Raw genomic sequence first — 14,527 nt, forward strand, 5'->3', positions numbered from 1 at the left:
ACAGGAAGGTAGACAGGGACAGGAAGGTAGACAGGGACAGGAAAGTAGACAGGGACAGGAAGGTAGACAGGGACAGGAAGGTAGACAGGGACAAGAAGGTAGACAGGGTGGGTAAAAGATAGGGTAGGAGGGGGATTAGAGAGGACGAAGGAGGGAAGGAGAGGGAGAGAAGAAGGAGAGGACTAGGTGAGCAGCAGGAAGTAGAGATTTATATAAGCGGTGTTATTAATTGTGTGGTTGTTAGTGAGATGTCAGGAACAGCAAAGAGAGATCCAAGGAGAGATAAGGATGACAGCCTCACACACACTAACAAACCTGCCTGTTTTACCCAATTAAACACCACAAACCACCTCTGGAGAATGTCTCTGAGCATCGCAGGCATTACACTCTGTTACGCAACAGTATAGTCTAATCATTATTGTGAAGACTTCAACAGGAGCCTTATGAAAAACAACCCCCAACCCCCATTGGAATGAGATGAAGTTGAGCAAGGAAGGAATATTCATAAATTCTTCAAGCAATTTAGTTTAATTCCATCATCAACCATTTCTAATCCATTACAATAGCCAAAGAATGCACTGTAGAAATTAAATTAAGCCATGTGTTGTCTCTTTTTCGTAGACATATCATTATATTAGTATTCATCATTGTGTCTAAAATGTGATGGGGCATTTACCATACTATCATGGTATTGGTTGGTAATAAAGGTAGCTATACATATCACCAACAACATATGTACATTAATAAATCACATGCTACCTCTAAGGAGGTGGAAGAAGGAGGTGGCTTTACAATGGGGATGTCGCCTTTAAACTCACACCAAAATACCCTCCTCCCCATCCCCCATCTTCCACCCCCATGTGCCCCCTCCCCTGAGGGCTTTGTCACCAGCTTGAGTTATGGGGACTGGGAGACTGGGCCTGAGATCCATCACCAGCCTTCAGATATGCTGGCCCAACAAGTCCCAGTCCTTTGGTTTCTATATATACATATAGAGGGATGGGAGGGAGAGGGAGCCACGGCCAGGCTGATAATTGCTTGAAGATATATAATACATGTGAGAGATGGAGAGCATTGTGATCTTGTATGCATACACAGGATCTCCGAGCTCCAATTCCTGGCATAAATAACACGGTAGCTGTCCTTGGGGAGAGGGAGATAAAGAAATAAATTCAAAAGGAATTGAGGGCAAAATTAATCCTTTGGACATTTTGCCCGACTATGGTTGGCCCCTCTATCTTTTTTTATCATGCACAAATAATTAGCTTACACGGAGGGAGAGTGGAGCCACCATTTTTCAAAGGAGACAAACATATTGAATGCAAATTGCCAAAGCTTCATGGAAAATAGATTGTTTATTAATGGCCTGCTAGGTTCATTATATAGCGCGCAGGGTGCAGGAGAGAGGCATCATGGGTAATGGCTTTGTAGGGCACAAACAATAAATGCTTGTTACAGCAGAGGAGGCAGCTTTATCCGGTGCTCAATCTTGACTGGCTGTGGGGGCTGAGTTGGAGCAGAGTATAGGTTCCTAGATGGAGACTGGCTGCATACCTTATACAGACCCCAACCTACCAGGTAAGAGTGGGAATCGATCCCATTCATGGTTGAACACCCAGCTAGAGGAGGCTGTCTAATTTATGAATGGAATGCTCTGGAGCTTGGCACAGACAATTACATAAACAGTGGATCACCAGCACTGTGCTGTTTACACCAGAGGATGTTATATAGGACATGGCATAGAGCTACTGTACATGTATACACACTGAGTCAGTTTTGGGTGTGATGGTTCTATATTTGCTATAGCACTTGATATTTGATCTGGGTTGACTATTAGTCTCTAAACTAGAGGTCTGTATTCCTGGTCCAGAGAGCTACAGTACTGGATTAAGCGCATTTTGAAACAGCTCAATCACCGATTGATTGATTGATTGACAGGGGTAATGATTCCCCAACTGGAGCACAAAGCTAGAACAACAACCAAGGAGGCAGCAGAGAGAGGAGTTCATGTCTGAACACAGTTCTCCAGGACCAGGCTTAGAGAGCAGTAGTCTGAGCCAATGTACACACGGCACTAATGCCATCATTACTAAACAGAAGAAGTACATGGTAATGAAGCAGCTGGGGTTCTAGTTCACTTACCTTGGATCCTCGCTCATTAAAGATAATCTCCACATCTAGAATCTTTCCAAATTGCTGTGGCGAGAAAGGAGACAAGAGAGGAGAGATTAAGTTATGAAAAGAGTAAGAAAACGGTTATTGTTACCATGCCAAAATGTTACAATTGTTATGCAATGATTTCAAATATATATTGTGATCTTATCAAATGATCTTTTTTGAATGCAAAATAAAGTTTCTGTTTTATCTGTTATTTCTGTCATGAAATCAATGATGTAAAAAACTGTTAAAACAAACATTGTAAAAACAGTAGTTAGAGTAACAGGAGATATTTCACACAGAGAAAAGCTACATCAACATATGGCAAGGTGGTTGTTTATAAGGTTGTGTTGTGATGTGCAGCAGCTCCTGAGGAAAACTCATTTTCTCAAATCCCTGAACCGATAGAGAGAGATAACTGATAGAGACAGAGAGATAACCGATAGAGAGAGAGATACCCGATAGAGAGAGAGAGAGAGAGTTAACTAGGCTTTGACATAAAGAGAGACAGACCAGCAGGCTTCTGCCTGCCCAACAAACAGGTGGCTGAACTGTCTCTCTATCTACACAGGTACCTGCCATTTTCTCTCTCTTTCTCCTCCTCTCCTTTTCTCGCTCTTTGTTGGTGTGAGTGTGTGTTGTTTTCTCAGTGAACAGGACTCGAGGGATGGTCCCAAGGGGTTAACGTGCTCAAGCCTTTTGATTTAACAGGCTCGACTTTGGATCATTAGAAAACAGAGGAATGAAAGCCAATCGTAAGTTCCCCCTAATGAGTGGAGTGAGAGCCACTTTTAATTGCTGTCTACAATGGCCGTATTATTTCAATAAAAGTAATTACCCTGTCAAGCGGTCCGCATCGCCTTCATTTGGGCACAACAGGGAAGAAATAGGCCTTCCATGTGGTTGGCGCTCAATGGGAATGGATGGATCGTTTGACTGAGCCACTAATAGGGGTTAGGAAGAACCGGCTATTATCTGCCTGCTCCGGCCATAGGAGAGTGATGAGCGTGATGAGGGGAGTGGGTCTGGTGGAGGAGCTGGGTTTATGGGCTGGTAAAACACATATGACATCCTTCATCCCCCAGGGTCAAGTGCTGACCCCCACAACGCCTGAGAAAAAAAGTTGGAGTTATTTATGACCTTCCCAACAGACAACGCCAGGGGCGGCCCAGCCCAGGCCACAAACTCAAGTACATCTTGTTCATCTGGGATTTAAATTCTACATAGGCCCCCTCTCCACATCTGCCTCGTATGGTGCTCAGCTCCATTGATTCCAATTGTAGCACTTTACCGTACCCGGCTCCATCACACACAGGGGCATTTACATCCTAGTGTGATGCCCCTCTTCGCATGAGATGACAATGCTTCCCCATGCAATGTACAGATGCTAATTGTTTTAACCAAGAGTAATGGGCTTGTGGCGTCGATTAATTAGTTTCTGGGGAAGTCATCTTAGTGGATTCCCACATGGCACTGGGGATCTCAGCCGCTCCCACACTCTCCTCCCTCCCTACAGCCCTCTCCGCCCCAGCTCAACCCCAGCCCAGCGCAAACAGCTGCATCAGCACCAAAGCCAATAAACAATGGCATCAATTGGAGGGGTCTCAGGAGACAGACAGAGCTGGGGGACTGACGACACCTCCTTCCTTCCTCACCCCCAGATCAGCCATAGTAAACTATCAACATATCAATAAGGAAATGAGAAAAAGCGTCCGTTGGGGAAAAATCATAGGCACTAGTTAATATTCCTACCTTGAGAACACTTTTTTTTTTATGAGGCCTCGCTCATTCACTCCACCTCCTATCTGAGATGCAAATGCATTTCTACACTATGATCAACTGGAATGCAGAGCTACCAACCACGGATAGGGCACCGTATGTATCCCTGCTTCTGCTACGCTAAAACACCTGAATGCTGTGAGGAGGCTAGCTATCATTAGCATAATACAGCATAGTGTAGCAGTGTAGAGTGCTGCTACTGTCTGAGAGTAGCAGAGTAGTGGCTGGTGAGATAGACTGGGGATCAGTGTGAAAGCGTGGGGGCCAGAGGTCTGATTGCCCAGAGATGTTTGTTCACTGAGAGCCCTCGTCAAGCAGCTGAGGAGGAGTACTGTTGAAGAACCCAGGAGCAGAATGAGGAGGATGCCCTCAAGCAGCACAGCATGGTGCGCCGCGCTACCCGAGCTAGCGCTAGCTTGGAGTGTTTTCCTTTCACTCCTCTAATCACCCGCTCTCTCAAATATTACACTTTTCTAATCACTGATTAAGGTCTGCATCAGTCGCCTTAATGAGGCTTCATTCTGCGCCTCGTTAGTGACTCAGAGGGTCATCCTCCGCACCCTTAACCCCTACGGTGGGGTAGGGTAACTCTCAAACCCTCCCTCCTTGTTTAGGGGCTAGCTAGAGTCTCTGTTAGCAGGTGCTAGCTAGTCTCTGTTTCAGCTCTATGCTGGTGGCTGATGGAGGGTCCCTGCTAAGTGTGTACGTCACTGGAGAACTGGAGAGAGGGGCTCTTCACAACTTGTGGGAGCAGATGGAGGTCCTGGGGGCTTGGCAGCAGCGCTGGGTTCGGCTGCACTGCGCTGGGTTCCACTACTCGACCATTGACACATGCACCATCTCACCGCTGCCTTTCCTTTCACTCTCCTCTGCCTGCCTGTATGTCTGCGGGCTCTGCTCGTGTGTAACGGTAATGGTGTATTGAGCCCCTGGCGGCAGGGCAGCCATTAGAGCCAGAGGGATGGGGCTGCACACCACTGATCACATACACACAGACACAGGGTCATTGTGGAGGCCATATCCAGGGGTGGAGCCTGAGCTGAGCCGGCACGTTAATACAGCACAGACAGGATATCTCCTCTCCCAACCAGCAACCAGCTCAGCCCACAAACATCAATCCCAGGACCCAGCCACCGACTGCCCGGGAAGTTAGGGAGGGGAGGGCTGCTGGGAGGGCCACTGTTAAATTTGCATCACATATCCATAAGCTGCACACACACGTCGGCCGGGCACACAAAGCCACCGAGCTAATTACTGAGGCAATTTGGATTCCACAGGACCTGCTCCAGAGCTGGAAACAATAAACCCAACAATCAGACAGCACAGGAAGGAGAGAGAGAGAGAGACAGCAGCCATGTTGTCCAGTAATTTATTACGCCGTAGCCAGGGCTCTCCTGTAATTAATATCATCAGTTTGAAGTCCTCCATAATGATGAAAATTAACGCCTGTAGCTTATAATGACCTAAATTAGCGTGCAACATTCAAATTAGATTTTTGGCAATGATCCTGATTCGGATCCATTATAATTATATACTTTTTTTGTTGTGTTAATTTTAAGGACTGGTGTGAAATGTGAGACAGAGAGGTTACACTTTCAGGGAAAAGAGAGTACACCTGTTCTGGGATCAGGATTAATGCGAGTCTGGACTTTCTAGAGAGAGAGAGAGGTTACACTTTCAGGGAAAAGAGAGTACACCTGTTCTGGGATCAGGATTAATGTGTGTCTGGACTTTCTAGAGAGAGAGAGAGCGACAATACACACTCCAGGCAGGTACCATGATATGTGTGGGTGGGTAAAGAATGGTTTCCCCCAGTGAGTTCAGGGAGAGGGAAGGGAGCTCACCCCAAACATTTGCCGCAGGTCGGGGTCACGGAAGCGGAAGGGGATGTTGGAGACATGTAACCTCTTGGGCTGCTGCTTCTCCGAGGAGTCCGAGAGCTGCAGCTGGAGCTGCAGGGAGACCTCTGATTGCGTCACGTCATCTGTCTGCCAGAGGGAAACAACAGCAGAAAGACACAAGCAGCTCATTAGTTCCTACTACTGTACCTTCGGGTCACATGGTGAGGGAGAAGAGAGACAGAGGGGGACAGGCTAACTAACTTACTTGGCGTCTGCTATTTTTCAATCTGGTGAGAAGCAGAAAATGCTAAACAGCTGATGAATTATGGTTTAAAACCTGAGGTCATGCATTACAAATCCGCTTATTAATCTCTTGCACTTAGCTTCTGGAGCCACAAGAAAGAAAGATTGAGGGGTTTGACAGAAAGGCATGGATATAGATCCTAGCGCTTCTGACACATCTAGACTTGAGACACATTATTGGTGTTGTTTGCACAGAGGCCCAGAGCTCCTACGTTGTCGACTCCATCATTATGCGAATGCAGTGCTGACATTGTGATATAAATGACATGTCTGATGTCTATGACAAATCCCACTTAGTTCGTTCTCAGACAAGAGTGATGAATTTCAACATGGCTGCTGGCTTGTTTACTCAAACCGACCCAGTTTTAGAGGGAGAGGGTTTCACAAGATTTGTTTTTTTCTGTAAAAACCTTCACTGGTCATCAGAACCATTTACCGTCTCCATGGAAGGATCATCAGGGACCAACTCTGTCTGCATAACAACAAATTCCATCATTTAAATGTGTTTACCAAAATTAAAACCAAGACCTCTTGTAGACACTTCTGGCATTATGAAATAAATGAAAAAACTATGAGAGGTGGGGGGAAAAAGAGAGAGAAAGAAAAAGAGAGAGGAGTGAAATAGGGAGCGAGGCCTGGTTAGATTGAGAGGGAGGACAACAGCTGTTTGAATATGATATGTAAACTCCAAGGTCCCCAGGGATGTGCTCCTTGAGCAATGGCAAACACTCCATATTACACAGGGCTGGCTGGAGTCACATACACAGACACCCCCCGAGTACACACACACACACACACACACACACACACAGAGAGAGAGAGAGTGAGAGGGAGAGAGGGAGAGAGAGAGAGAGAGAAGGGGAACTGAGATAGTAAAGGACGACAGAGTGAAAAGAGAAGAACCTTAGATCGAGAACAAAAAAGGCTGACAGATGTGCACATACAGACAAACACACGTACAGACAAACACACGTACAGACAAACACACGTACAGACAAACACACGTACAGACAAGCACACGTACAGACAAACACACGTACAGACAAACACACGTACAGACAAGCACACGTACAGACAAGCACACGTACAGACAAACACACGTACAGACAAGCACACGTACAGACAAGCACACGTACAGACAAACACACGTACAGACAAGCACACGTACACACACGTACACACACGTACACACACGTACACACACGTACACACACGTACACACACGTACACACACGTACACACAAGTACACACACACACACCTCTCCACCATCTAACAACCTGCTCCCTGCTCCAAGGCCGTCGGGTGGCTGAAGGCCCCTGGGTGATACATATCCCACCATTTAGGAAATGGGCTAGGGATTTATTCATTATAATTCATCATCACAGTATTATCATTATCATCATGATCGTAATGATGATCGCCTTTATTATTCTCATTATCATAATCACAATCTCCACTGTAATGGCCCTCATTTATTTGCTTTTATGGCCCATTCGGAGATGGTGACATACATTGTTAACACTGACAGTTGTTTGATTCAAGGTCCCACTTAGTCTCCCCTCCAGCCATCCAGGTAGGGCACATTGGTGACGGAAGGTCTGAAAGCCTTGTGTTCAGTGACGTTCAGTGATGTTTAGTCATGTTCAGAGGTTATCATGTGGAGAAGGGCACAGGAGCCAGTGTAGGGGTGAGCTGGGCTAGCTAGTTCCAGTATCAGACTGGTAGAGTAGTGTAGGGGTGTGCTGGGCTAGCTAGCTCCAGTATCAGACTGGTAGAGTAGTGGAGGGGTGAGCTGGGCTAGCTAGTTCCAGTATCAGACTGGTAGAGTAGTGTAGGGGTGAGCTGGGCTAGCTAGCTCCAGTATCAGGCTGGTAGAGTAGTGTAGGGGTGAGCTGGGCTAGTTATTGCCAGTATCAGACTGGTAGAGTAGTGGAGGGTGAGCTGGGCTAGCTAGCTCCAGTATCATACTGGTAGAGTAGTGGAGGGGTGAGCTGGGCTAGCTAGCTCCAGTATCAGACTGGTAGAATAGTGGAAGGGTGAGCTGGGCTAGCTAGTTCCAGTATCAGACTGGTAGAGTAGTGGATGGGTGAGCTGGGCTAGCTAGTTCCAGTATCAGACTGGTAGAGTAGTGTAGGGGTGAGCTGGGCTAGCTAGCTCCAGTATCAGGCTGGTAGAGTAGTGTAGGGGTGAGCTGGGCTAGCTAGCTCCAGTATCAGACTGGTAGCCTAGTGGAGGGGTGAGCAGGGCTAGCTAGCTCCAGTATCAGACTGGTAGAGTAGTGGAGGGGTGAGCTGGGCTAGCTAGTTCCAGTATCATACTGGTAGAGTAGTGGAAGGGTGAGCTGGGCTAGCTAGATCCAGTATCAGACTGGTAGAGTAGTGGAGGGGTGAGCTGGGCTAGCTTGCTCCAGTGTCGGACTGGTAGAGTAGTGGAAGGGTGAGCTGGGCTAGCTAGCTCCAGTATCATACTGGTAGAGTAGTGGAAGGGTGAGCTGGGCTAGCTAGCTCCAGTATCAGACTGGTAGAGTAGTGGAGGGGTGAGCTGGACTAGCTAGCTCCAGTGTCGGACTGGTAGAGTAGTGGAAGGGTGAGCTGGGCTAGCTAGCTCCAGTATCATACTGGTAGAATAGTGGAAGGGTGAGCTGGGCAAGCTAGTTCCAGTATCCGACTGGTAGAGTAGTGGAGGGGTGAGCTGGGCTAGATAGTTCCAGTATCAGACTGGTAGAGTAGTGTAGGGGTGAGCTGGGCTAGCTAGCTCCAGTATCAGGCTGGTAGAGTAGTGTAGGGGTGAGCTGGGCTAGCTAGCTCCAGTATCAGACTGGTAGCCTAGTGGAGGGGTGAGCAGGGCTAGCTAGCTCCAGTATCAGACTGGTAGAGTAGTGGAGGGGTGAGCTGGGCTAGCTAGTTCCAGTATCATACTGGTAGAGTAGTGGAAGGGTGAGCTGGGCTAGCTAGCTCCAGTATCAGACTGGTAGAGTAGTGGAGGGGTGAGCTGGGCTAGCTAGCTCCAGTGTCAGACTGGTAGAGTAGTGGAAGGGTGAGCTGGGCTAGCTAGCTCCAGTATCAGACTGGTAGAGTAGTGGAAGGGTGAGCTGGGCTAGCTAGCTCCAGTATCAGACTGGTAGAGTAGTGGAGGGGTGGAGTGGCGGGTGACCAAGTGAAAAGGGAGGAAGGGGTCATCAGTGTGCCATGTCCTCCTGTGCTAGAGGTTAATAGCCTGAGTAGCCATGTTGGGTCCCAGGGTGACACACGGCAGACAGATGCCAGACTACTGTGGAGGGTGACAAGGCACTTGGGACCGCGGGTCAATCTGTTTCATCGGTCACACATGACTCTATCAACCTTTACCGTATGCTACCAGACTGCACAACGACTGACTCACTGTCCTGTCCTCCAGCTTAGCTACTGGCTTCTTATCATGGGGTCCTCTAGCTGTGTGTTAGCAAACCTTCAGATCCACTTTTACTTCACACAATTCTTCCATACTGACTAGAGGTAAATACGACTGGCACTCATACACCTACAGCTATTTAACCCAGACTCTATCTGTGGATCTCTGTGTTTCTGCCAGTGAGTTTAGTGCCCTTGTCTCTCCATTGCTTCTCCTGAGGGATCATCTGGATCCAGGCTGGTTGGGAGAAGGTGAGATGGTTACAGTGTAAAATATTTACATGTGCATTACCATATGACAGGGGTCTTCAACCTTTTCTTGCCCAGGGATTCCCTCCCAGGCAACTGGCAATACCCATCACACGTTAGCAAAGACATCTTGTCTTATCATCCGGTGAATGTTAATGGAAAGGAAAAGTTATCAACATTTTAAAATGAATACATTTGGTATTTTGACCTCCTCACATTATAATTGGAAGAGGAAGTGTAAACTCTTGTGTGTAAACTTGTTGTGTGTATGTACTGACATGTACTGTATGCGTAACTGATAGATGCACACACACACACACACACACACTACACGTTCATGTTTTTACACACACACTACATGTTCATGTTTTTAAATGTATGTAACTTGTAAAGTCTTTTGTCTGTAATGTCTTTTAGTTATGTTACCCCAGTAAGACTAGCTGTCGCTGTTAACGTCGGCTAATGGGGATCCTAATAAATCAAATCAATAACTCTAACATAGCCTGTTAGTTAGAAAGGTAACTCCAAACTCATTTTCGCTAAGAGCAGCTGTTTATCTGGTTAAACAAAGGTTAGCAATGTGTTGGTAAAAATGAATGTCCAAGTCAAGAAAGCTTTCCAGCAGCCAGTGGCACTTGCCACACTGGTAGCCTATTCACTGGTGCTGTTTCAGAGCCTATGTCAGATACTCCAATGAGTGTCATTTGCTCAATATTTGAAGAAGTTGAAGAATAATGTTGACATCATTAGAAATATGTTATTCTCATCTGTTCTATGTATATAATGTATGTATAATGTATATAATGTATGTATAATGTATGTATATAATACAACATGTGTTTATTCTACTGTTGTTAGCGATATTCATAAAAACATTGGGGGGGAAATCCACTTAATTAAAAAAGATATATTTCCACGGGACCCCCCAGTTGAATAATCTTGCCATAGGAGACCCCCATTCAGTGGCACATTACCAACCTGGCAGCTGCTGTCACAGTTATGGCGAGGGAGGGAGGCTGATGCAACCCCAGGCGTCACCCGCCGCCTGCCGCTACTGTCCCCGCCAAGCGTAGCTGTCATCTCGGGCGGCGAGTCACCCACCCTGCTTCCTGTTCATTCATTCCTCTAACAGACTCCCTCGCCGTTATTTGCAAATCACTTTCAAAGTGCTGTGCTCAGCACATTCCCCCTCCTCTCAGTGGCATTACAAGCACATAATTGAAACTATCTGATTGGAACGCCGCCAAGCAGGTAGATTACATCCGATTAAGTGGGGGGGATACCGAGTCATCGCTCACAAGAATTATAATGCCTTCCTTTAATGCATCCCCCCCCCCACCTAATCCTCCATTGTTTGTCTCCTCTTCTCTAAAGAAGCTGTAAACAAATCCCTTCTTCAGTCACCTGAAATAGCAGGGGGTGAGAGAGAGGTAGAGTAAAGCCCCTCCTCCATCCCTCCCCTCCTCCCTCCCCTTGGTCTGCTATTCATATAGATAACACAGACATCCCCTTTAACTGGGTCATATAGAATCTCTAGAATCTCTTGCGATTTGCAAAATCTCTCTGAGATTGTCTGAGTGAGTGTGCATGCTCTTCCATGTGCTTGAACTATATATGTGTCTGCATATGTATAGCCCATGTGTCTGTGTCTGTGTTATCACAAGCTCCCAGAATCCACTTTGGATAGTCCTCATGCAGCTGACACAGACTTTGAAAAATCTGGAATTGAGTGCAGTCCTAACGACACTGCCTTAATTTGTTATCTGAATAAAAAGAATGATAACTCATGAAATCCAAACCCAACCTTGGACTATTTGAATGGCGCTTGCTAGATAACGAGCTCCGCTTTTTTTAAACAGAAGTTGCTGGCAGACCCTTTCTACAGTCCCATTCTCTCTCTCTCTCTGAGGATTTTGAGAAAGTTTGACTGCCTCTTTCTATCCTCAAGTCACCAGCTTTCATGTGAGTGTCGTTTGAACATGGGAGTCACACAGCAGGCCCCAGAGGTCTGAGTCTGGACAACAGCACCTCCCTGGAGTAGAGGAGGACTGACTGACTGAAGAGATGAGGAGAGAGAGGAGAGGCAATCCCTCATTAAACACACACTACCAACCCTCCGCCGGGAATTCACACAGAATCCATACATTTCATTCTCTTTTCCTCATGACTCTTTTAAAGTATATAAGTTTTCCAAGACGGCCAGAGTAAAGCACTGAGGAGTGGGAGCCCAGTGAGTGCTGATCTGCTCCCCAATCTGTGTTTCTGCAGGGTGTCCTAATCAAAGACACCCGCGCTCTTCTGTGGCACCCAAAGCAAACAGGCTGGGTCATTAAAGCAGGGGAGCGCTGCGAGGAGCAGCAGTGGCGGTGGGGGGCACAGCGGTGGGGAGTGCTCCCCTACACCAGCGGCCCCAGGGATTAGCCAGCCACTCTGTTTACAGCCCACTGATCTGATCCCTCTCTCCTCACTGGCAGGGTGAGATGGAGAGAGAAGGAGAGAGAGAGGGGTAGAGAGAGAAAGAGAGAGTGGGGGAAAGAAAGGGAGGGAAAGGGAGAGGAAGAAAGATAGTGAGCGAGAGGGAGGGAGCCGTGAAGGAAAGCAGGGATGACTCTCATCTCTCCATGGCCACGTCACTTCGCTTTCTTCACAGCGGGTGGACAGATGAAATGAAATATAAAATGGCGAGAGGAGAAGTGAGTGGCGTGGGGGAATGAGAGGCAGCGACACGGCAGGGTTCTGAGCAGGGGAGTGGAACCTCCTGCAAAGTCTCTCCTTACTCACTGAACACAGTGTATCTGTGTAGCTGCCAATAAGAGTCAGCCATGACGACGGAGTCACACACGTCTTCAAATGAAACATGATTTCATCACAGAGCAATACTACAGTTATACACATGGCCTTGCTATATCTGTACCTGTAAATTACAGCTGATTTCTCCACCCATTATCCATGGTGCTTCTGCGCTTCTATGGTTAGGAAAATGGAGTTGTTAACAATGTTTTTTATGGGTGGCTTGAATCCCTCAGGGGGGCCGCCTTGACCCCCAGCTGACCTCTCCCAGCAAGTGTTTTCATGTGAGAGGAGGAGAGGAAGAGAGGGAGGAAAGGAAGAAAGGCCGGACTGAAGTCACATTTTCTCCCGCTGGTGTTATCAGGAGTTAGAGAGAGGGAGACTTCTGATAAATCCTCCTCTCTGATCCTCAACCACAGAAAGGGTTAATCACAGGTTATGGCATATTTTATATATGAAATATATTATGTATACTTTCACTTAATTTAAACCACATGTCAAACTACCTGGTGGGCTCACATCGCTATAGTGTTTGCTCTGTCCTATTGGTCCAAAGTGTAGGCTGCTGAAAATGCTGAACTCAACATATTTAACCATGACAAAAACTAGCTGTTATATGTAGAATTTTATATATTTAACTACGGAAAGTAGCTGTGTAATATTCAGTATTTGACATATCAAATTGTGAAAAAATAACAGCACGGTTGAATTCAAGCTGTTTTAACTACAATGGAAAAATGCTGATGTAATATGCTGAATTCAACATATTTTACTGTGGAGGAATAGCTGCATAGTATGTTGAATTTCTACTATGGTAAAATAGCTGTCAGTATGGTGAATTTGACATATTGTACTATGGCAAAATAGCTGTCAGTATAGCGAATTTGACATATTCTACTATGGTAAAATAGCTGTCAGTATGGTGAATTTGACATATTGTACTATGGTAAAATAGCTGTCAGTATGGTGAATTTGACATATTGTACTATGGTAAAATAGCTGTCAGTATGGTGAATTTGACATATTGTACTATGGTAAAATAGCTGTCAGTATGGTGAATTTGACATATTCTACTATGGTAAAATAGCTGTCAGTATGGTGAATTTGACATATTCTACTATGGTAAAATAGCTGTCAGTATGGTGAATTTGACATATTCTACTCTGGTAAAATAGCTGTCAGTATGGGGAATTTGACATATTCTACTCTGGTAAAATAGCTGTCAGTATGGGGAATTTGACATATTCTACTATGGTAAAATAGCTGTCAGTATGGTGAATTTGACATATTCTACTATGGTAAAATAGCTGTCAGTATGGTGAATTTGACATATTCTACTCTGGTAAAATAGCTGTCAGTATGGGGAATTTGACATATTGTACTATGGTAAAATAGCTGTCAGTATGGGGAATTTGACATATTGTACTATGGTAAAATAGCTGTCAGTATGGTGAATTTGACATATTCTACTATGGTAAAATAGCTGTCAGTATGGGGAATTTGACATATTCTACTATGGTAAAATAGCTGTCAGTATGGTGAATTTGACATATTGTACTATGGTAAAATAGCTGTCAGTATGGGGAATTTGACATATTGTACTATGGTAAAATAGCTGTCAGTATGGTGAATTTGACATATTCTACTATGGTAAAATAGCTGTCAGTATGGTGAATTTGACATATTCTACTATGGTAAAATAGCTGTTTGCTGAATTCCCCATATTTAACTCAGAGAAAGTGTCTGTGGATAATCCTGGCTTAACGGCTGCTCCTCAGGAGGCAGTGCAATATGTTGAGGGACATTCTCAGAGGTTTATATACATTTACAGCTAATTAGTTAATTTGACCAATTAGGCAGGGCTTTTTGGCTGGCCTAGCCCAGGCCCCTGCAGGCATAGAGTGCAACTTTCCCTCCTCTCCTTTCCACTAACTCCACAACCAAATGGATCAGGGGGAGGGCTTGTCCCCCTTTCACAGAGCCTAAATGATTCATGTGTACAGCATGTTGAATCTCA

At 45.8% G+C, this 14,527-nt stretch overlaps 1 protein-coding gene across 5 annotated transcripts in view; it reads right to left on the reverse strand.

Moving 5' to 3' along the window:
- Positions 1-14,527, reverse strand: part of LOC112235563 (RNA binding protein fox-1 homolog 3) — a 310,477-nt gene that overhangs the window by 31,410 nt on the left and 264,540 nt on the right. For all 5 annotated transcript variants that reach the window (XM_042327697.1, XM_042327698.1, XM_042327694.1 and 2 more), the window contains 2 exons: positions 5,781-5,924; positions 2,143-2,196 (listed from right to left, as the gene is read on the reverse strand). In XM_042327697.1, coding sequence (XP_042183631.1) covers positions 2,143-2,196; positions 5,781-5,924 — 198 coding nt within the window. The remainder of the gene's footprint in view (positions 1-2,142; positions 2,197-5,780; positions 5,925-14,527) is intronic.

The sequence above is a fragment of the Oncorhynchus tshawytscha genome, linkage group LG09, assembly GCF_018296145.1.
Source record: "Oncorhynchus tshawytscha isolate Ot180627B linkage group LG09, Otsh_v2.0, whole genome shotgun sequence".
In the NCBI taxonomy this organism is placed as follows: Eukaryota; Metazoa; Chordata; class Actinopteri; order Salmoniformes; family Salmonidae; genus Oncorhynchus; species Oncorhynchus tshawytscha.